Source organism: Astatotilapia calliptera, chromosome 18, assembly GCF_900246225.1.
Source record: "Astatotilapia calliptera chromosome 18, fAstCal1.2, whole genome shotgun sequence".
Taxonomy (NCBI): domain Eukaryota; kingdom Metazoa; phylum Chordata; class Actinopteri; order Cichliformes; family Cichlidae; genus Astatotilapia; species Astatotilapia calliptera.
In genome coordinates, this window is record NC_039319.1 from 4,090,787 (window position 1) to 4,114,403 (window position 23,617).

Sequence of the window (23,617 nt, forward strand, 5' to 3'; positions counted from 1 at the left end):
AACTTAGGAGCTTAAGCAAAATAGATGAACTTAACATAAACAAAGAATAACAAAATACAAGGACTCAAGTCCCAACTTTTGCAAGCAATCTGGATCGGATTAATTAATTTTTGCTTTGGGTCTTCTGGGATAGACTCCAGGCTCCTCCTCACCCCCTACTACAACCACTCACGACTGAACTGGATAAGAGGTAGATGTTAGAAATTTTGCTCTAAACATAGAAAACAAATAGGAGGAAAGGAATACACAAAATCACCTCTCTAGTAAGCATGTCACAGTGTGTGGAGTGAGAGAACCCAGGTGCAGAGTTTAACAAACAAAACCAAAAGACACATTTATTTAGGGTGATACATTTACTAAAATCAAAAGTCCATAAATGTGAGTAATATATAAACTAATATATAAACTAAACACAAGGAGAACTGGAAGCACTAAAGGTTACTCAGAATACAAAGAGGAAACACAGACAGCCAATCAGGCAGAACAAGCTGTACAGCACAACAGGAAATGGAGGGAAACTGAGGCTATGAATACACAGAGAGAGAATGGAGTCAAAGGAAGTAGAAATATCTGAGGCACACGCATCACAGATCACCTTAATCCAAATAATGAGGCAGAAAGGAAAGTAAAACAACACAAAAGAAGGAACTACCATAACTGAAACTCGGAAATAAACAGTAAATGTGAATAAACTACACAGGAAAACAAGGGGAAACACTGAAGGAACTTCTGAGCGGAGAGTAATGCAAAGTATTAGTGGGACCTATAGAGGTCTAAAAATTTAGAACAAGTCTCAAACCACTATAAAAATATTAACATCTTTCTCTGTTTTCAAACAGTCTTTAAACAGTTGTTATTAAATTGTGTTTGAAACCCTATGTGGTTAACAATCCTTCAAAGCTTGCACTAGCACTCTACATGAGATTCAGACCATTGTTTTCATACCTACATACTGTCTAGCTTAGTATTATTTGCATGTTAGGATATTATATTAATCTGAGGACATTTTACTGGTTTATCTTAGTATTATAGTATATGTTGGTAAATATATATGCATTTGGTTTATATCTGATGTTCGGGGTTGTATTTATAATCTGTGATTAGCTTTTGGGCCCAATTTCAAAAATAACTATTTGTATATTATGGTTTTTGAATTTTTATTTTATTTTTATTTATGAATAACCTGAAGCTGATATCAGGAATGCAGACATTAATTGAAGCTAACATATATCAACACCTGAAGGGTTTTAATACATAGAAATCAAAGTAAAAACCTCATGAAAAGGAAACAGACTCTAGAACTGAGAGGCTCAATAGTACAAGTACATAGTTGAGCTAAGAACAAAGACAAAGGAACCAATAACACAAAATTTTCACAACAAACTAAACACTGTACAAGGGAAACAGGGAACTACAGTAGTAAACCAAAGACCAAACCAATCGAAATAATAATAAACCAACCCTGACTGAATTAACTCAGAGTGCAAAAACTGAAAATCCTGGGTGCAGGATCAAGGATGATGGAAGGAGGAGTGAGAACAAATAAGGAGTAAAAAGCAATGCAAAAATAACGCTATGTTAATTTTTCTTGAAATCAACTATTTTGGAATGTTAATTACATGAGCAGCCTCGACCTCAGCTTCTTCTTAGCTTCTTCACAGTGCCACCTTCAGACATCTCAGGGCTAATTTTATCCCCCCACTGACATGTTTGCCTTGATTGGAAACGAAGAACTCCACAGGTCTGCTGACACGTTTTTAAATCAATCCCTGTTCTTTCACAGCCAAACGGTCCCCGGGTCCTAGTGTCCTTCTACGTATTCATTGTTTGAAACATAAGTAAATTACTGCCAGTTGATTTTTTTCTCCCAAAAATTAAATAATAAAATCAACCAAGAATAATTTCAGAAAAGAAAATTAAATTAAATAACTCATTAAATAAATCTAGTTAATTTCAGCAGTTTAATTAAATAGAAAACCATCTACAAGGTATAACAAAAAAGGGCTGGTGTACAGCAGCATGTGAGGAGAGATAAAGGGAGGAAGAAGAGTGTTCACCTGTTGACTTCATGTAAACACTGCTACTGTTGCAAGACATAAAATGCATAAATGCTGCATCATTTTAATTGTTATCCACCTTAAACATGCATATAAATGGATTAACTTAATTATTCTGTGAGTTTAAGGAAGTATTTTCAGCTGTTTGTTATCCCTCTGTAGTTTAGTTTGTAGTCGTCATGTCTGAATTTGTCCACTAGATGTCTCCCTTTGCCCACTTTTTCTATGTGACAGCTCTCTACGCCCATGATGAAACGTTTTCGTTAAGGCTCTCTGTTTAATGTTTGAACCAAGTTAAATTGTGTGCTCTTTACACATTTGCTGGTTCTGTTTCGCTGCTGCTTGTTCTTCTTAATAGTCTTGATGTTTTTTAAACAGTCTGTGCTGAAGCTGAAGAAACCAATTCTACAATGTTAGATGATACAGCTTCAGAATAATAACTAAGTAAAACTTCTGCAGCTTCAGCAACATCAGTAAAGAGAGATTTTAGTGTCTGTAATATCACTTTGTGTGAGTTTATTCACAGGAGACATAACGTGAAACACTGATGCTGCATTCAGGGATCATGTAAAAGACGGTAGAGAAGATTTTCCAGGTCACAAATATCCTGAAACACTTTGCCTGTGGTGGTTTGAGAGTGATAGTTAGTGTGAACAGATGATATAATCAGAGTAACAGAGCAGGAAAGGAGTAGTGATGTTCAAAAGATCAGAGAGTTATGGACGTATGAGATTATGGAGAGACTTTTAAAATTAACATGATCTTTTACAGGAAGCCAGTGAAGCTGTTGAAGGACAGGAGCTTTATGTTCTATGAAACATCTTAATGTTACTGCTGTGTATATTCACTATCCCTCCTCTGCAAACGTGAATAGTGTTATAGAGTTGAAAAGAGTGTCTGACAGGATCTGAAGTTTAAAGCGAGATTAAACTAGAAGGGAAGTGCAGTAGGTTAGGGTGATTAAGGATAGAGCTGGAAATGCACTAATGAGGGCATTTCAAATGCTCCTGAGAGGAGTACTTTTATTAGGTTCACCGGGAGGAGGCCTTGTCTGCTTAGGCTGCTGCCCCCGTGACCTGGCCCTGCATGAACGGAAGAAATTAAATGGATGGCTGGTTTAAAATTGCATTTTGTATTTACTCGGATTATCTCGGTCTAATTTTAAAATTTACTTGACGGTCATGTCACATGATCGTGTGTCAAATATACAGAGTGCAGGCAGGGTGGAGTGGGTGGAGATGAGTGTTAGGGTGATTTGTGACAGAAGGATAGCTGCAAGAGTTGAAAGGGAAGGTTTAAAAGATGGAAGCGCCTTGAGGCGACTTATGTTGTGATTTGGCGCTATATAAATAAAATTGAATTGAATTGAATTGGAAGCGAGACCTGCTTTGATTTATGGTTTGGGAAATGTGACACTAACTAAAAGACAGAAGGTCAAACTGGAGAAAGCAGAGCTCAAGGTGCTCAGATTTTCATTGAGAGTTGCCAAGATGGACAAGATTCATACATCTGATGGACAGTTCAGCTCAAGCATTTTGGAGGCAAGGTTAGAGAGGCAACATTGAGATGGTTTGGGCACGTGCAGAGGAGGGCTAGGGCAGAGGGAAAGGAAAGTTAATGACTAGAACTTTAAAGGAGGAGGAAAAGAGGAAGAGAACAGAGGACGTTCACAGATGTGGTGAAGGAGGACATGCAGTGGATTGGTGTAACACAAGATGAATCAGATGTAAGCAGATGATCTGCTGTGAAAATCCCTAATGAAACGATACGCACAGCATATAATAGCTGTGTGTATTGTTTTTATGCCAGGAATTACTTTTGAGAAGCGAGAAGATGGTTTTAATGGTTTATTTTGTTTTGCAACAGATGTGCGAAGTTTGACAAAACAGTAAAATTCCTCGTTTCAGATGGAGGATGAACTGTGGGGCTGCACCAAGGTGCAGTATACAGTATATCAGGTTCATTCCGACCGTGACTCATGCAAAGCTCCTGCAGTGTAACAACTTTCCTGTAACCAAAATACCATTATAAAATTTGATCTATGGTAAAAACACTTTTCCCATCTTGTTGAAAAAAATATTAAATCCACATTTGCACAAAAGGTTTGCTTCTAATCATTTCAGTTGGTTACTTCGATGCATCCCTCTCATTAGACTGCACATTAAACCAATAGAGTAAATATATTTCATATCAAGCAGGTCAAACCCTATGTTACTGAGTTCACATCAAATTCAATACAATTAATTGTTGACATGATCACCAAAATTGATAAAATTTTCATGCAGTTTGAACTGTGAACCTGCTGCTAAACAAGAACTATAACACAGACGAGGACATGTTTATTCAAATAGTACAAAAAAGAAAAAAAAAATCTGCTTCTACATTTATATAAAAAATATCAGTAACCAAGAAAAATGTGTGAAATAAGGCAGAATTTATGTTTCCTTTATATTTTAGATATTACTACTCAGAAAAATATACATGGATTACTTTTAAAACTTTACTTGAACTGCATAAAACTCATAACCATTCAACACACACTGAAGGTTAATTTTCATTAATATGAATAGCTCGTCAAGTCCATAATGACGTATTTCTGTCCTATGTGTGGCACTTTCTTGCTAAACTCTGAACAACTGAATTAAAAGTTTTCCATAAAAAGCATGAAGTTCATCTATCCTTGATTTTCTATAAGAAAGGTATTTCTTAAAACACAACCTACATCTACAACTTATGTTTGTCATGTCTACAGCCTAAAACAAAACAACAAAAATAAATTCAGACAAATATAAAATCAGGGTTTCCGCTACATCAGGGGTGTCAAACTTATGCCCCACAAGATAATTATTGATTATCCGAAAAACAGCAAGTGTAGTGATACAGGACAGGTAGACACTGCTGCCATTCATCATAAGAATAGGACAGCAAATTGAATACATGATCGGTACAGTTCGTTAATGTTATGGAAATAAAATGCATATGAGATCAGCTTTTTAAGTGAGTGGGACACTTAACTAGTGTGACTTTTCATGTGATTTTTCAGGTTTGTGGCATAACTGAATCTTTTGTCACAGATGCTACAAGAGTGTGGCCTTTCACCTGTATGCCTTCTCATATGATTTTTTAAGTGTATCATCTGAATAAAACTTTTCTCACACACACTACAGGAATATGGCTTTTCACCCGTGTGAAGTCTTGTGTGAGTTTTGAATCCTGTTAAGTCACTAAAAGTCTTCCCACAGGTGCTACAGGAATATGGTCTTTCACCTGTATGGATTCTCATGTGTCTTTTCAACCCTGATAAGTCACCAAATCCTTTCCCACAGGTGCTACAAGAATATGGCTTCTCACCTGTGTGAGTTCTCATATGTCTTGTCAAGTGATTCACCTGAGTGAATCCTCTTCCACAGACACTACAGAAACGTAAGTTCTCTCCTGTGTGAACTTTGAGATGACTTTTGAATTTCAACTCATCACTGAAACTTTTTCCACAGGCACCACAAGTATGTGGTTTCTCACCTATGTGGACTCTCACATGTTTTCTGATTGCTGATGAATCACTGAAGTTTTTGCCACAAGTTCCACAAGTATGTGGCCTCTGACCCGTGTGAATTCTCATGTGTGTTTCCAGTCCTGATCGCTGAGTGAATCTTTTGCCACAGGTGCTGCAAGAATATGGTTTTTCACCTGAGTGGATTCTCATATGATTTTTGAATCCTGAAAAGCTACTAAATCTTTTCCCACACTCACTACAAGAATACGGCTTCTCACCTGTATGTTTTCTCATGTGTGTTTTCAAGTTTACCCTCCGGCTGAATACATTCCCACAGTAGGTACAGGGGAAAGGTTTCTCACCGGTGTGCGTTCTTAAATGGCCTTCCAATATTGATTTTTTTCTGAATCTTCTCCCACAGGTGCTACAGGAAAAAGGCTTCTCACCTGTGTGGATTGTCATGTGACTGTCCAATCCTGACTTCAGTGAGAATCTTTTCCCACAGGTGCTACATGGATACGCCTTCTCACCTGTGTGACTTTTCATGTGACTTTCCAGTCCCGCCTTTATAACAAATCTTTTTCCACAGACGCTACAAGGAAATGGCCTGTCACCTGCATGATGTTTAACATGAATTTTGAAAGGTGATAAGAAAGTAAACTTTTTCCCACAGGTGTTACAAGTATATGGCTTCTCACCTGTATGGAGTCTCATGTGAATTTTCAAGTTTACCATCTGAGTGAACCTTTTTCCACAACTGCTACAAGTATAAGGTTTCTCACCCGTGTGAACTCGAGCGTGTTTTGCTAAGTGGCAGTCAAACCGAAATCTTTTTCCACAAGTGTCACATTTTATAGGCTTTTTGTTTGTATCAGTTTTACCCTGACTCTCTGATTCGAGAGAGGTGTCTACTGTGTTACTCTGACTTCTATTTGTCTGTTGTGATGTGTTCTTCAGCTCAAAATGTATAATCAATCCTGAGAGCACATGCTTGCTTTCTTCCTGTTTTTGGCTTTCAGTTTCAGAAGACTTGCAAGAAAGGAGCAGGTCAGTGTTTGCTCCTGGAGTGACCGTAAAAGTATCAACCTCCTGCTTCACTGCAAGCTGCTCTCCCTCCTGACTGATGCATAGCTCCTCCTTTTCATCTTTAATCTGTGGGGGCTCTGAGTCCTGGTCCAGACTGGAGCTCCTCTCCTGGTTACAGACCTGCTGGTCTATGAGTACTTCTTCCTCCTTACAGTCATGTTGTAGTGGGAGGTCTGCATAGACAAAAATGATAGAAAACACACACATATTTGAGAAAATATCATGTAATTTGCCATCGGAAGTTCAGTTATCCAGGTGGAAAAAGTTCTAAAGAGTAAAATCTATTTATTACATCCTCACGAAAGCCCTTAGCTGTAATCCTCCACTCTGCAGTAATATAGTTTTTTAAATCAGTATATACCTATGTATTTCTCGGACACATTTTAGATTTTTCCTCTTCTACTTATTACTTTTTATATTACTTAGGGGTGAATTTAATGCTTTAATTGCAATTAATTAATTTGAAAAAAAGAAACGCGTTAAAAATTAAAGCATTTAATCGCACTTTGCGTTCCAAGAAAATCGCAAGTTTTGTCCATGTCATGATTTCCTGGTATACGATTACACTGATGCAAACAGCTACAAAAATGGAAGACTCAGAAGAAAGCATGCTGCTAGGACTGATCGCAGGCAAACTTCATTTCCAAAAGACTACTAAGTAAAGCCTTGATAAAAGTCTGGTTTTGTGCAAACTGTGCACAAAGGAGTTTGCATACCACCAAATCACTTCAAGCTTACAGTACCATCTAAATGCAAAACATGTTGCAGCGAGCACAGAAACTGTGGGAGCTGTTAGCTCCAACAAAAGGTGCCAGCAGCCCAAACTTGATGAAATGACTGGCTTCAGGACCGACATTAGTAAGTCAACATTGGACAACATTTAGCATCAGTTGATCCAACTTTCCACCTGAAAGACTATTCAGGTAAATTCAACAGCTTTATGACACTGAAAAAGCAAGCAAAATTAGATGCATTACACACAGTCCTGCTAATACGATGGAACTACACCAGGAGCAAACACGACTGGGGCAACAAAAAGAGCCACTCATACAGGATATTTCCACACAGTGGAATTCAAAGCGGGATATGGTTTCTTGTCTACTAAAGAATCAAGAGGCTGTTTTTGCTGGTTTAGACAAACAATCAAATCAGACAAACTCCATCTGAGCCAGTAAAACTCCAAAAGCTGACTGTCCTCAAGCCATGCAAGTAAATAAAACTATTTTCAATTTATTGTTGTTGTTTCTTCAAAAAGCTCTATAGTTGACAATTAGTGTGTAGATTAATATTTACTTTCTTGAACTGTCTACTACAGGTTTGTGACTGAACTTCTTAGAGGTGAGACATGTCTCATGTCCAGTGGTTTTACCTGCTTTCTGCCATCTGCCTCACACCATGGAGGTCTCCGATGATGAATCAAACTACATGGTGAAATTTAAGATCCTTCACAAAGGACATACCCCAATGTGTAGCAACACTCAACCATCAGTGGCTCAAGATAGCTACTGTACTTGACCCACCCTTTAAAGATTTAAAGTGTCTTAAAATGTAAAGATGCCACTACAAAGGAGCCAGCAAAGACAAAGAGCCTCCTCCTCTCTTCATTGTCTTCGGACTCTGATTCAGATGAGGAAGCCCTGAGTACCAGGGCCTTGAGTTTGTACAGAGCAGAATACACCATCAATGAAAAAGACTGACCGCTGCACTGGTGGTCGAGTCGAACAGGGACCTACACATACAGCTGTATGTCCTTGCCATGTGAGAGTCCCATGTGAGAGTGTTCCCCACTTGCAGGTCACATAGTAACAAAAAAGAGAGCTCACTTGAGCTCTGAAAATGTGAACAGGGTAGTTTGTCTAAGTAACTGGCTGAAAGAGACAGACAGCAACTAAGCATAGAGGTATTGTGACTCCAATAGGTTTGTTGATTTTTGCACTAAAATGTTCAATGATCACACTATTTTAGCCTAATGTACAAAATAATTTTGGCTACGGTTACTCAGAGTCTAAAGGTGAAGCTGGTTAAATAACCTTTAATGTTTCTGCTTTATTTTTTTATTAAGAAGAAAAACTGCACTTTATGTTGAAGTTTGTATTACTATTTAAAGACGATACGACTTTGAAAATGTATTTAAAGTACTTAAAATAAGGCTTTATTTTTAAGTCTGTTTAAGTTCTTGTTTCTCTGTTTTGAATTGAAATTCAGTTTAAATACTTTTTTCTCTCAGAAATTAAGAGTTTGCATTTACAGCATTCATCTCCATGTCCATAATTTGATTCTGTCACCCACTAAAACCCTTTTAAATTCAAAAAACCAAAAAAAACCACAACATTTGAGCTTAGGGGAAAATTTTCTTGTGCGAGCAAATGCGATTAATCAAGATTATTTAATTACAAAGCCTCTACTTAACTAGATTAATCTTTTTAATCGAGTCCCCACCCCTAATATTTATTCATTTATTTAGAATAAATTGTACAAAGTTGCTATACGTTTTAATGCATCAAGCAGGAGTAGCACTTCTTTTTTGATATTTTTCCACAGTACAATGTGGAAATTTTTACAGCCTTTTTAAAAAAAAATTAATGTGTGGGCAATAATAAGTCCCAATTTTTAATTTTTAAGGGATGGAAACAACATAAACTAATTATTTGAACTCCACTTTCTGCTTTTATTTGGATAGAAACCTCAACTTTTTCAGGGGACCACTGTTGGCGTTCCTAAGCAACAGTGTCCTGGGTCTACCCCAGGTACTCCTCCCAAGTAGGATATGTCCAAAACTCACTGCCTAGAGGGTGTCGTGGAGGCATCCTTTAAACTGTATAATGTTAAACAGGCTGCCTGGAATTATTTTGTTGTTTTAGCTGTGGAGGTGTCATAAAATCTGCTGCGAGTATGTGGTTTGTCCCTTTTTTAGGACTACTACTTCCTTCAACATCTGGTAGTTGTTTTTCTTTACTGTTTGCTATAACTGTGTAATAACAGAGAATAATAACAGGAAAACACAAAACAGGAACATGAAATTTTACAGATTTTTACTGAATAAGGTACTCAGAATGTACATGAAAAAAAAAGATTTGCAATTTGCAATTTGAACTATAAAACAGACAACAAATATGTGAACTTTCGTTTGTTTGTTTCTAGGGGTCTCTAATTTTTTTTCTAAGCAAGTCCAGACATTTTTGGCCTCTGGTGGAACTCCAAAAAGCAGTTCCTTTCGAGCTGCAGGCAAAGGCCTACATTGCACTGCTGGCATTTCCAAGGAGTGCTCCTCTTTCAGACAGTGCACTGCTTCCTTCCCAAGGTTGCCCTGTGCCTCTTTCCCATATCTCTAGTGCTCGTAGGGACAGGAAAGTGTCCTTGACTTGGGAACTCAGGCTTGCCATCCAAGCAAACACCTACGAGGTGTGCAGCAAGCTCCTCCTGGAAGGCCTGCCGTGTCTTGTGTTTCTGTTGCTTGCTGATGCACAACTCTTTGTGAAGAATGAAACTGTTGGTAACTGCAATGTCCAGTAGATGCTGGAAAACTATCATGTTCAATCTTTTGGTTTTGCAAAGGACTGAATTTGTTCCTAGCATCTGGTCTGATGTGTCCACTCCTCCCATGTATTTATTGTATTCGGTCACAGCTGTCGGTCTGGGGACAGAAACGCTCTCAAAATGTCCATCTTCATTTTTCTGCCAGCGTAACACTGTGTCCCCACTGTACACAGGGTGGACGGTGGTACAGATGGCGACTTCTCGACTGTCCACCCACTTTACAAATAAAAGGTCACCATCCCTGATCCACCGAATGGAGCCTCTTGGTGATCTTTTATGGAGAGCATTTTCCTGAGAGGATGGAACACCCAGTCTGCCCTCCCTGTATGTACCACAAGCCCCAAATCCCTGCTTTTTCAAGTGTTGGAAGAAGCCTGGGCTGGTGTAGAAGTTATCACAGTAGACAATATAACCTGATCCCAGAGAGTCTTTGTCCACTAGTGATGTAACCACATCAAAAGAGAGTCCTTTCTCTGATGTAGGGCTGCCACAAATGATTATTTTGATAGTCGACTAGTCACCGATTATTTATGCGATTAGTCGACTAATCAGATCATCATCCACTGGACGTAAAACTACAGCTTATTGCACCAGCAGCATCTGCTCTTATATAACTATCATTAGCTTATAGCTTTAAGCTTTTAAGGTGCTAACTAAAAATAAAGACAAGATGATAGTTTATTCAATTTTAATGAAATTTGCAGATTGTTTCGGTAAAGTTTAATAAACTCCTTGCTATCTAAAATATAACAGGACACCGGAGTATATTCTCCAGCATCTCACACTTCTGATAATCAGCTGTCTGCTTTACGTTTATACAGCTGTGTAAAAACTATAACTTTAATCTCAGCCAAACCGATTTACTCAGGAACAAATAAAGCCAAACAACAACATTTTTAATTTATCTAAGTGACTCATATATATTTAACCTGAGTCGCGAAAGACGGCGGTGGGTTTGAAAACAATTTGCCGGGAGTCCGGTGTTCTCACAGCGCTAGTGACCTAGCCCCCGGCTAGCTATCGAGCTAGTGGGTAACAGACGTCTCCGAAAACGTCGGAGCGCTTTTGAAAATATGTGGTGTCTTGATAAACTGAGCAGATATTTGAGGTTTACACAGCTACATTCTCGCCTGAAAATATGTTAAACGTTTATTTTGTGACCCAGAAAGAATAATAAGAGTAATATTAAAACTAACTAGCTACCGCCATTGTTGGAAACTAAGCTGGGCCGCGCTATGAATTCTGGGACACAGCTGCTTCTTCTTCTTCGGGGTTTAACGGCAGCTGGCATCCTTGTATATGCAGTGCTGCCATCTTCTGTTTCAGTCCGTTATTACACTCTTAAATCCTGCTACTTCTGCGTCTTTTGGGATCTTACAAAGCTTCAAACGACACGTCGACTATTAAATCAGTCGTCGACGATTTTGATAGTCGACGTAATCGTGACTAGTCGACAAATCGTGGCAGCCCTACTCTGATGACAACTTTGATTTCCCTGTGTATAGCTTGAAGTCTATGATGTAGCCATTTACATCAGCAAGAACAAAATTTTTTAGCCCCCACTTGGTGGGCTTGGCAACCATCCTCTCTTCAACTGAAATGTGCTGCTTTGGGTGGTAGTTACTCATGCAACGACTTCTCAACATCTCAAGGAGAGGTCTGACCTGGTGAAATGTGTCATAGTCCTCTGTGCCCTTTTTCTTGCCATAGGCCACATCTTCTTCTGGATCACTGATATGAAGGTTAGAATTGATGGCCATAAATCGGTCTTTGGACATAACAGTGGCAGGAAAAGGAAGATGAAAAATTGTGTTACTCCTCCAAATGTCTACCATTTTTGGAAAATTGCAGACTTCCATGTAAAGTAACAAGCCCAGGTACTTTTGTAGTTCTTCTGATGTAATTTCCTTCCATGCAAACGTTTTGCCCTTTTCCTTTTTTTTTGCCGCATTCTTGTTTGTGTTTTCACACAAGCATTTTAGTACTTCGTCATCAAAAAATTTGGAGAAGATATCACCTGGGGATTGTGCAGCATTGAGAGGAGGTTGAATACCAGGGGTTCTCTTTGGTCTGAATCTTGGTGGTTGAGGGACAGCATCATCTGGGTCTGCCTCTGTTCTCCAAGCCACTGGACGATGTGGCGACCGGCTGCGAGAGGCATCACCACCAGCTCCACGGCTTTTCTGATGTACATGGCACCGGCCTCGACTTTGGCCACAAATGGCACGGATCCCTGCTGAAGTCCTCAACATGAATGAATGAAATCCACCCCACCCCAGCAAAAAAAAAAGAAAAGGAAAGAAAAAAGTTTCTGTTATACTTGCTGACCCTCTTTTCTGTCAACCAACCTTCGTTTTCACAGGGTTGCGTTCACCCTGTGCCTGGGATAATGAACCTAATTTCAATAGAAAGCGCAGAGCCTCTGCTTTCAGAAACTGTTGCCATTTTTTCAATTATGTGAACAGCTCAAAAGTTACGGTAGGTTGAAAAAAACCTGTCACCAGCGACAGGTTAGGGCTTAAAGGGTTTTAAAAGCCTGAGGACTTTAAAGTTGCTCCTTTCAATACAGAGGTGGAAAGGCACTTCTGACCAAACTCCTAATTTCTCTAACATAGAGCCCATATACCCTTCAGAAGATGCTCATTTACATTTCCCATCACCTCCTCGCAACAGATATAACATGCACAGCAAAAGCAGTACGGGTTCCCCTTCAAGTCTCCCGCTCCACTCTGCCTCACTTTCTGAACATTTGAGATATCCAACTTCTTCCACTTGCAGGCGCAACTCATCCCCGACGCAAAATGGACATTCACCCCTTTCTGGCTGAGAACCATGACCTCATTTTGAAGGTGCTAGTTATCTTTCCAAACACTTCACACTTGGCTACAAATGCAAGTTGGATGATAAAACCAAAAATAGTCACATCAACTGTGAAGAGCAGAGAGGAGATTCTGAGGCTACCAAGGCAGAAATCCTATGCCACTTTGCAATGCTAGAAATTCTGTCACTAAAAATTATGAAGATAACTGGTGACAAAGGGAAACCCTGTCAGTTCAACTCCCACCAGGAGTAAACATGAAACCAAGCTGTCACCACAGTTGCACCAAGTCCAACTCCTCTCAGTTCCCAAGATGGTTTTAGAAGGACTAGCAACATCACCTCATCTTAGATGGTTTTCAGATTTTCTGAGAAAAATGCCCAGACATCAGATCGATAAAAATAAGCCATTGAAATTATTCAAATTAAATAACCAAAGTACTGTACTCAGAGTTGAGTGTGGAGTGAGTGCATATGAGAGCATGAGGGTGGGAATGGATGTTTGTATCTGTGTGTGCCTGTATGTCTGTGTCTATATGTCAGGTTGGGTATCAGACGCCACCTCTCTGGGGACACCTCAGGCCCTCCAAGGTTTGGAGGCCTATCTCCACCCACCACCACTTCCCCTGCCGGTGGCGGACTCCCTCAGGTGTCGGTGTGTTGGTGGTTCTTTGTGTCTGGGGGTGGGCGTCCAGGTACACACCGGCTCACTCCTTGGCGGCCGCTTGTCGGGGCCTGGGGCTCGCTCGGGCCCCTTCGGAGGTGGGGTGCCCCCGGCCTCTCGGCCTGGGGCTCGGTCACTCAGGCACAGCTGGGGGCCGGCGGAGCTCACGGGCGCGTCACTGCAACTCCCCCTGACTTCTGCTCCGCGGCTGCTGGGCGAGCCCTCATCTGGGACTCTCCTCAGCTCTTACTGGAACAGTGGCGCGGCTGCCCCTCTGTTGGTCTTCCTTGGTCTCTTGTGTTCTGGGGGCCTCTGGATGTCTGGAGTTTTGATCTCCTCCATACCTGCTTCACACCCTGGAGGACGGGGCTGTGGCCCCCCCACACTCCCTAGCAGATCATTACATGGAGAAACCTTTGGAATGCAAGCATGCTGATCCACACAGGTATGCACACATGGGTATTCACAGACGCGGACTAAAGCTTTCTTGGCTGCTGCCTCAAAGCACACTGTGCGCTGTCTATCTTGCGTGCTGCACAATATCGTTTATTATTTAGTAAATATTGATATCTATGACTAGCTAGTTTATTGTGATGGTGCTTTGTTTTCTCTATTATTATGTTGCTCTTTGTTGTTTGCTGTCTCCTCTGTTTGTTTTTTTTTTGTTTGTTTGTTTTTTTCTCCATACAGGTGACCCAGGAGTTCTTTTTTTTTTCTCTCTCTTCCCCCCCCTTCTCACCGTCTCTTCTCCCCCTTTGGTTTTCTTTCTTTCTCTCCCCCTCTTTCTCTCATTCATTTCCCCTGTCCTATTTATTAAAAAAAAAAAAAAAAAAAAAAAGACTGGATAAAATGCTGTAGTAAAATCTAAACTTTACTCCAGGGGTGGGGGAACTCAAGGGCCAGTGTCCTGCAGGTTTTAGATGTGTCCTTGATCCAACACAGCTGATTTAAATGGCTAAATTGCATCCTCAACATGTCTTGAGGTTTTCCAGAGGCCTGTGAATGCACTAATCATTTGATTCAGGTGTGTTGACCCAGATTGACATCTAAAACCTGCAGGATACTGGTGTTCTGACAAACCATCCTACTTTGGCAAAACATCCTACCATAAGTAGTTTATGCACATTTCTGCTGTCACAGAGTAATTCCAGCACAAATTTAAGTAGGTATGACTGTTTGCCACTTAACTTTGCCCATCAGAGTATGCTTGTAGCTCATATTCATAAAGCCAGCATGGTTTGTCACTTAATTTTACCAGTCAGAGTATGTTTCTAGCTAATATTCAAAAAGGTAGGACGGTTCGCCACTTAATTTCGTGTTGTGCGCATGCGCAGAAACAACGGGTAGGATGGTTTGTCAGGTACAGAACACTGGCCCTTGAGGCCTGGAGTTCCCCCACTCCTGCTCTACTCATTGCAGTTTTCCCTTAAAATTTTCCTGTGCCTGTAAACAAATAAGAAACTTTGAGCTCTGATTAAGGTCAAAGTTATTAAGATTCATATTCCTGTGTCATCTCATTAAGAACTTTTTAGTTGTACATACCCAAGTTTTCTTTTGGTTTCCAGATTTTATCCAGAAGACTGAGCCGTTCTTTACCAGTCCAAACGATGATACCATCAACCTCCTCCTTCACTACAAGCTGCTCTCCCTCCTCACTGATGCAGAGTTCCTCCTGTTCATCTTTAATCTGTGTAGGCTCTGGGTTCTCCTTCTCCAGACTGGAGTTCCTCTCCTGGTTACAAACTTGCAGGTCTGGGTCCTCCTTTAACATCATGTTGTTATCAGAGGTTTCCTGCTGATCTGGGTCCTCCTTAATCATCACGTTGTTGGAGGTCTTCTGTTGATCTGAGTCCCTCTTGCTGGTCATGTTGTTGTGGGAGGTCTTTGGGAACAAATGTACACAAGAAAAAGGTTAGTAATGTGATGACATAGTACAATGCAGTAAAACCATTGGATTACCTCTAACAGAATTAGATTTTAAATGTGGGAATACTACACATATGTAATTAGAGTCAATTTTGCATCAAATGTTCTCTGCAGTTTTATAAGAGACCATTTTTAAAAGATAGCGATGAGGTCATAGCTGTAGTGATTTACTGAAACATGGAAAAATACAGAAATAGTGTATACATGGAAAAAATGAGCCTGTCTTACTCTAATAGCTTAAAAATCAATATTTGTGATAAACACCTTTATTCTGAACTCTGTTAGTCAAGCGTTCGCATCATTTCATAGTCTTCAGGAATAGTTCTTCTTGAAGGACACTTCAAGCTTTTCTTTGGATGTTGTCTGTCTTGTTGTGTTGTTCATTGTCAAGAAGTCCCTACACTGCTTCACTAATGCTGAAAAATAAAGCTCTGCTAAGACACTTCTTAGATGTTCTTTTCGTTTTCCTGATCTACTCGGTAAACACTGATAAGAACTTGAGCCAAACTTTTTTTTTTTTTTACATTTGGATTCATTACTCGCTTGATGACTCCCTCACTAACAAGTCTCATCATAGGCGATGCTTGCAGATGACAAGAAAGCTCGGCTCACCATTCCCACTACCAGTGTTACTAAAAAAAATGAGCTCATATATGCCACTGCCACAGAAATAATAGAAACACTTTGGTATGAGATCAAGAACGCATGCAGAGAAAGTCCCCTGTGGAGAAGAAGGTTGGAAGCCAAAAATCAGGGAAGCCCAGAGGGGGTTAGTCAGCTAACAGAAGTACTGAACGACAGGTCCTGGATGAATAAGATATACAACAAGGTGCAAATAACTAAGGTTCTAGAAACAAAAGCTCACACCTCTCGGCACTAGGCTGAAGAGACAAGCAGAGGCCAAGAGAATAAATTGCCTCTTCTCCAAACATCAGTCCAAGGTGTACTCTCAGCTACAAGGGAACAATAATAAGAGGGCACCCAGAGATAAAACTGAACAATACTGGAAGAACATCTGGGAGAAAGAGATGTTGTATACCACGAGCGTTAAGTGACTTGTGGACCTGACAGCAGACCACGGCAACCTCCCAGAAAAAGAGGCAGTCAACATTATGGACCTGAGGTGATCCACACCTACTATCTGAAGATGCTAACAGCACAAATAAATGTGCTCATAACAGCAGGTGCTCACCCAGACTAACTAACACAGGGCAGAGAACGCCACCATTGAGCTACCAGCTGATTACCTGTGTCTACACAGCATGGAAGCTCATCCCAGGTATCATACCAACCTAGCTAAATAGGTACATGAGTCAACACATAAGTGCATCTCTAAAAGGAGTAAGGCAATACTTTATCGATACAGGGACACTAAATAGTGATACGTTATTATTATATAAATTATCTTATATATTATCATTATTATTTTTGCAAATACAAAGTGAACCTTTTAATACTGGGATACCGTATTTTCACGACCATAAGACGCACTGTACTAAAAGGCGCAGTCTCAGTTATGTGTGCCATTACTGTATTTAACACACACATAAGGCGCACTGGACCATAGGGCGCATACAAGTACCGTATGCGTATTTAAAAATAAAGCGGGAGCAAACCTGAGTTTGGTACTCACATTTTTATTATCAGTAATCGTCATCATCAACAACACACAAGCATACAAGTGTGCGTATTTAAAAATAAAGCAGGAGCAAAACAAAGTTTGGTACTCACATTTTTATCATCAAACCCATCGAAGTCCTCATCCTCTGTGTCTGAATTGAACAGCTGCGCTAAATCTCCATCAAACATGCCAGGTTCACTGTCTTCACTGTCAGAGTCACTTTCCGTGCCGTGCGGCTCCTCGGAAATGATGCCGGCTTTTGCGAAAGCTCGAACAACAGTGCCAGCAGACATGTTAGCCCAAGCATCTACAATCCATTGGCAAATTGTGGCGTAACTTGCCCGGCGCTGCCTTCCACTCTTGGTGAAACTGTGGTCTCCACCGGTCATCCATCGCTCCCAGGCCGCTCGCAGCCTTACTTTGAACGGGCGGTTCGCACCGATGTCCAGCGGTTGGAGTTCCTTTGTCAGGCCTCCCGGAATGACAGCAAGCTCACAGTTCATTTGTTTCACTAGTTTTTTCACATCGGCTGTGAGATGGGCACGCATAGAGTCACAGATTAAGAGCGATGGTGATGCGTGGAAAAAACCACCTGGTCTCCTTACATACACCTCCCTCAGCCACTCTTTCATCATTTCCTCATCCATCCAGCCCTTTTCATTTGCCTTAATGATGATTCCTGCTGGAAACTTCTCTTTAGGCAAAGTCTTTCGCTTAAAAATCACCATAGGCGGCAGTTTCTGTCCATTAGCATGGCAGCCAAGCACAACAGTGAAAGAAGACTTTTCATACCCCGTTGTGCGTATCGCTACCGTGCTGGTCCCCTTCTTCTCCACAGTGTGACTCACCGGGATGTCGAAAGTGAGCGGGACCTCGTCCATGTTTGTGATGTGGCTGGGCTGGATGTTTTTGTCGCCGATGTGTTTGCTGCAGTAGGAGCGGAAGATGGCCAGCTTTTCCTTATAATCCGCTGGAAGTTGCTGCGCTACCGTAGTCCTGGTCCGGATGGAAAAATGGCACCGTTTCATAAAACGAAAGCACCAAGACGGACTTCCTTGGAAATGTTCAATGTTCATCTCTTCAGCTAGTGAAACTGCTTTTAGCCGAATGGTGACCGTCGAAACGCTTCTCCCACTCGTTCTTTGCTCGATGATCCACCGCTCGAGTCTTTCCTCCAACTTGGGCCACCTCGCCTTATGTCCGCGGAAACTCAGCTGCGTTTTCTTGACCTGCCGGAGCTTGTTTTCTTGCTTCCTCCATTTGCGAACCATCGATTCGTTAATCTTAAATTCTCTCGCCGCTGCTCGATTTCCATGTTCCTCCGCGTAGCTGATGGCCTTCAGTTTAAACTGTGCTTCGTAAGCGTGTCTCTTTGCCATTTTCAGGGTTGTTAAAACAACGATGTCCTGCATAACGCACATACCTGTTCTTTTACACAGGTATGTGCGATAAAGTCAACGCACACACTTCACCCTTTAGCGTTCTCATGGTGTTCTCTACTACGTCCTCATTACAACACACAGGGCGCACTGCGCTATAGGGCGCGCCGTACTTTTTGAAGAAAATCTAAGACTTTTAAGTGCGCCTTATGGTCGTGAAAATACGGTAATAAAATCAGTTGCTTTTCAGTCTGTTGTTGCTGTTCTAGTGAGTACAGCAGCTCAGGAAGTTGGCAAAACAAAAATGAAAGCCTCAGAAACAAATCACGTGTGTGTTTGTCTGTGAATGAGAGAGAGAGAGAGAGACTGTGACAGGCAGACAGATTTGAGACACTGTGGCTTTTGCTGCATGTTTAAGACACTGGAGCTCAGGCATAAGTCACTGCCGTGTGTTTTCATGGATAAAGCCAAATTCAGGTTCTAAAATGAAGTAGAAATAAATGAAGTGTAAAGTTGAGGATAGCAAAAAGATTAGCATTATCTTGCAATGTGTGGACATCGCAGATTCATATGCAACTATGACGACTCATATCACAGGGAACTGGTGACTGCTGTCTCACAACTGAACTAAATCTGCAGTTCGAAAAAAGTAATATATCACAGCTTATCTTATTAGAATACTCAGCATATCACAAAATGTTACAAATTGTCTTAGACATCGTATATACTTGTATGTTTGTACAAGTTTCAGTTCATCACTGCAGCTATGACCCCAACTTTCCCTGTAAAAAGAAAAAAAATTGGCATCTCATTTTAGCTGTACAGGTTTAGAAAAACTCATCATTATATATGATATCTCATAGCCTATGTATTATATCCCTATATTTAAATTAAAATTACATGAATTCTGCTCAAGGTTACAGTTTTACTATATTCCTTTTTGAGGTTAACTGTATGGTTTTAGAAAAAAATAAAAGCAAGGTCCACTCAAATCACATAATGTGTGAATATTACCATGTCTGAACTGCAGTTACATTAGTTTTCACAATAACAAACACAACTGCAGTGAGTATCGATTCAGGTTAACCCAGACTCCGTTCATGGTTATCATCTCCCTATATTACAGTACACTTTTCTGTTGTCACTTTATTATACAAAACAATACACCAAACAAAGTCTTCTCAAATAAAGTCATTTCAATTCAATTTATATAGGAATTTAAATGATAAAAAAATAGTTGCCTCACAGCGCTTTATATTGTGAGGTAAAGACCCTACAACAGGGGTCTCAAATTCCAGCCCTCGGGGACCAGGGTCCTGAAACTTTTCCATTTGTCCCTATTGCAACTTACCTGAATGCAATTAGTAGGTCATTCGTAAGACTATAGAACTTGACTGTATGCTGATGTGGCAATTCAGCCATTTGATTTGTGTTACAGGAGCTCATGAGTGAATGAACATGGTGCAATAAAAATACTTTTAGTACATTTTTCCAAACACTTACATTTAAAAAATGTAAGTGTTTGGCGATCGTGGCTCAACTCCCAACTCAAGAGTTGGGAGTTTGCCTTGTAATTGGAAGGTTGCCGGTTTGAGCCCCAGCTTGGACAGTCTCGGTCGTTGTGTCCTTGGGCAAAACACTTCACCCGTTGCCTACTGGTGGTGGTCAGAGGGCCCGGTGGCGCCAGTGTCCGGCAGCCTCGCCTCTGTCAGTGCGCCCCAGGGTGGCTGTGGCTACAATGTAGCTGCCATCACCAGTGTGTGAATGTGTGTGTGAATATGTAAAGCGCTTTGGGGTCCTTAGGGACTAGTAAAGCGCTATATACAGGCCATTTACCATTTACATTTACTTAAGCGGTTAGGGGTTGCCACTTCAGCATGCAGTCAAGTTCTATACTCTTGCTAATGCCCTTATAATTTTATTCAGGTCTGCTGCAACAGGCAGGGACACATGGCAAGGTTTTAGGACACCGGCCCTCAAGGACTGGAGTTTGAGACCCCTGCCCCACAATAATACAGAGGAAAAACCCCAAAAATCAGATGAAAAAAGTAATGTGGAAATTACTTCTCCATATTCACAATGCTTTTAATTTTAACTGCAAACAGAAAGAGCTGGATGAACATTTTACAACTAATAAGGTTCTTAAGGATTTCCTGTATTTACAGGTCTCAACCTGAATAGGAATCCAATCCAATCATCAATTCAAACTGCAACTACAGTTCATAGATGGTAACATTATAAACAAGGCAACATAATTTACATAGATTTTGACTCATTTTTCCTTAAATAATACAGTTACGAGATACACTACTACAAGCCTTAAATAGTTTAATAACGTATCATGAATGTATTAATGTATTATAACGTATAATGTAAAAAAAAAACTCCTATACGGGACAGCGGAGCAAAACGATAGTTCTGCAAATAAAGTAAAATAAAGACAGTTTCAAAGTTGCAGAATGAACGCGTGTTCCTTTGTGCTAGTCACTCGGCACCCGTACCACAATGTCGGGAATAGAGGAGCAGCACAACTGAAGGTGCGGCTTGCTTGACCGCGACTTCTCGAATAAGGGTTCCGGGCAAAATTACCGCTTTAAAAAAACAGAGAAGCGCTTGTTTTACTTCTATAAAAACGATTCGATGCTGCTCCTTGATTTTAGTCTGTTAGCCTGAAACAACAAATCTGACTAGGATCCAGCATGAGTCGGATTCTTGTGTTAGTTCATTGAGACCGCTACACTTTCACGTACCTATTATTTGTAACTTTATCTCGAGTTTCCGGTTAGTCTCTACCAGTCTGTGCTCACGGTCGATGTCGTCCTCATACTGGGAGATCGTTTCTGAAGATCTGAGAAGATTTCGTCTTCGGCAGCAGCTAATCTCTCCTCGACAAACTCTTACCGATGCCGAAGACTGAATTGTTGAGCAGTAAAGAGGCAAGTCATTTCCGTTCTCCTTCTTTTTCTTCTTCTATTGTACTTCCGGTAGAATACACGCATCAACGTCGCATTGCTGCTCTCTTCAGGTCAGTTTGAAGCTAGTCCTAAACTAAATTAAATAGCTGACTAACTAATGGTATGTCCATACATTAAAAAAAAAAAGAAATGTCAATATCTGTAATATCACGCTGTCAGATAGTTCATAGGAGTCATGACGTGTAACGATGGTGTTGGATTCAGGGACCATGGGAGAGAAGAGATTATCAAATATCCTAAAACAGTTCAGTGCTACAATCCATTTCAGCCTCCATAAAAAGACAACAACTAGAAGATGTCACAGTATCACCCATGATGTTTGATTAGCATCTGACCGCTGTGCTGTGCAGAGATGCCAGAACAATGATGGAAGGAAAATAAAATAAAAGTAAAACACAGATTTAAATTGATGAAAATAGGAAAAACCTCAGTCTATTTCAGTTTAACAAACTCAGCAAAGACATCAAAATTGATTGAGTTATCATAATATAGACTAATCCAGCATAGAGCGGCTGAGTGAATGTGGTCTGGACTCTGTGGAGGAGAGTCATGGTTTCAGAGACGCTGTAGAAGGACAAAATACCTGCTCTGTGATCCAGGTACACTCCTACTCTGGAGGAACGAGGACCTGAGACAGGAGTTTGGATGTTGTTGTCCCAAAAAGTGTCACTGATTTCATCTTGTAATCGGAAGGTTGCTGGTTCGAGCCCCGGCTTCAACAGTCTCGGTCGTTTATGTGCTGTGTTTGGATCCAGTGTGATTTCACATAAATATTTTAAGAATTCAGCTCTGGTCTTTGCTTCTGGTGGATCTGACAGTAAAACATCCACTTCACTGACTGTCAGTAAGACGCAGTGTTGGGGAGTAATGGAATACCACATCATAATGAGGCTGAAGGTGTTTCTCACAGTAAGATGCCAAAGATACTAAAGAGGACTTGAAGGATTTCATTTTTCTCTCAGTGCAGACATCACAGGCCACATCTTCAGGTCCAGCATAGCAGTGATCAGCAGGAGCAGCTTGGAGTCCAGTCTTCTTCAGCTCCTCCACTAAATCTGCTAACATGGTGCTTTTCTCCAGGACAGGCCTCGCTGTGAAAGTCTGTCTGCACTGAGGGCAGCTGTATATTTTCTTCTCCTCCTCTCCATCCCAGAATCTTTTAGTTCAGTTCATGCAGTAGCTGTGTTGACAGGGAATAGTAACCGGATCCTTCAGTAGATCCAAACAGATCTTGGTCCAGCTGAACTCCTTTCTGCGCCATTTCTCCTCTCAGTGTCAGTGACTGTGTGAGTTTGTTTTCCTTATAACTGAAACTAGTCTGAGCTCTGATTGAAACAACATGTGAATGGGGCCTGTCAGCCCTTACACATAACCACATTTTGGTTGCACCTATCTTCAAACTGGAGATTTAAAAGGGAGGAAACGAAGAAATGTATAAACAGAGGAGGTGCTGATTTAGACAGCAGCTTCACTGTAAGAAGTAAAGCAGTATGAGAGAGAGTGGCCATGTTGAACCATTTCTAGGACCTTTTTAAAAAAAAATTTAAACCCTTTATAAAAGTTTTGTGCTACATTTATAAACTACCAGACCCCCGTCATCAACGAGTGCCCAGTGGAGAGAGTGGACAGCTTCAAATACCTCGGAGTTCACATCACGCAGGACCTGTCATGGTCCTGTCACATCAACACCGTGGTGAAAAAGGCCCGACAGCGTCTCTACCACCTCAGACGCTTGAGAGACTTCCAACTGCCCTCCAAGGTGCTCAGGAACTTTTACTCGTGCACCATAGAGAGCATCCTGGCGGGAAACATCTTAACCTGGTTCGGGAACAGCACCATGCAGGACAGACGAGCTCTACAGAGGGTTGTGCGGTCAGCTGAGCGCACCATCCGCTCCGAGCTCCCTGACCTGCACTCAATCTACAGCAGGCGGTGCTGGACCAAGGCCAGGAAGATCGTGAAGGACCTCAGCCATCCCAACAACAGACTGTTCTCTCTGTTGAGGTCAGGAAAGCGATTCCGCTCCCTGAAGACCAACACAGAGAGACTGAGGAGGAGCTTC

At 41.0% G+C, this 23,617-nt stretch overlaps 1 protein-coding gene across 2 annotated transcripts; it reads right to left on the minus strand.

The window, feature by feature from the left end:
* Positions 1 to 4,481: 4,481 nt before the first annotated feature.
* Positions 4,482 to 21,579, minus strand: LOC113010222 (zinc finger protein 260-like). 2 transcript variants are annotated; one of them, XM_026149199.1, is made up of 3 exons: positions 21,331 to 21,579; positions 15,197 to 15,536; positions 4,482 to 6,809 (listed from the first exon to the last, which is right to left on the minus strand). In XM_026149199.1, exons 2-3 carry the CDS (start codon positions 15,519 to 15,521, stop codon positions 5,068 to 5,070), a joined length of 2,067 nt encoding a protein of 688 aa, XP_026004984.1. In that variant the 5' UTR covers positions 15,522 to 15,536; positions 21,331 to 21,579; the 3' UTR covers positions 4,482 to 5,067. The 2 variants fall into 2 exon arrangements, with proteins under 2 accessions (XP_026004984.1, XP_026004985.1); XM_026149200.1 differs by lacking the exon at positions 21,331 to 21,579 and adding an exon at positions 17,312 to 17,335.
* Between the last annotated feature and the right edge of the window lie 2,038 nt (positions 21,580 to 23,617).

Excerpts from the sequence above, each read along its gene's own strand:
- LOC113010222 (XM_026149199.1), bottom strand. The coding sequence starts at position 15,521 with ATGACCAGCAAGAGGGACTCAGATCAACAGAAGACCTCCAACAACGTG. Across the intron at positions 6,810-15,196 it reads GAAACCAAAAGAAAACTTGG|ACCTCCCACTACAACATGAC; the intron begins GTATGTACAACT and ends TTGTCTATGCAG.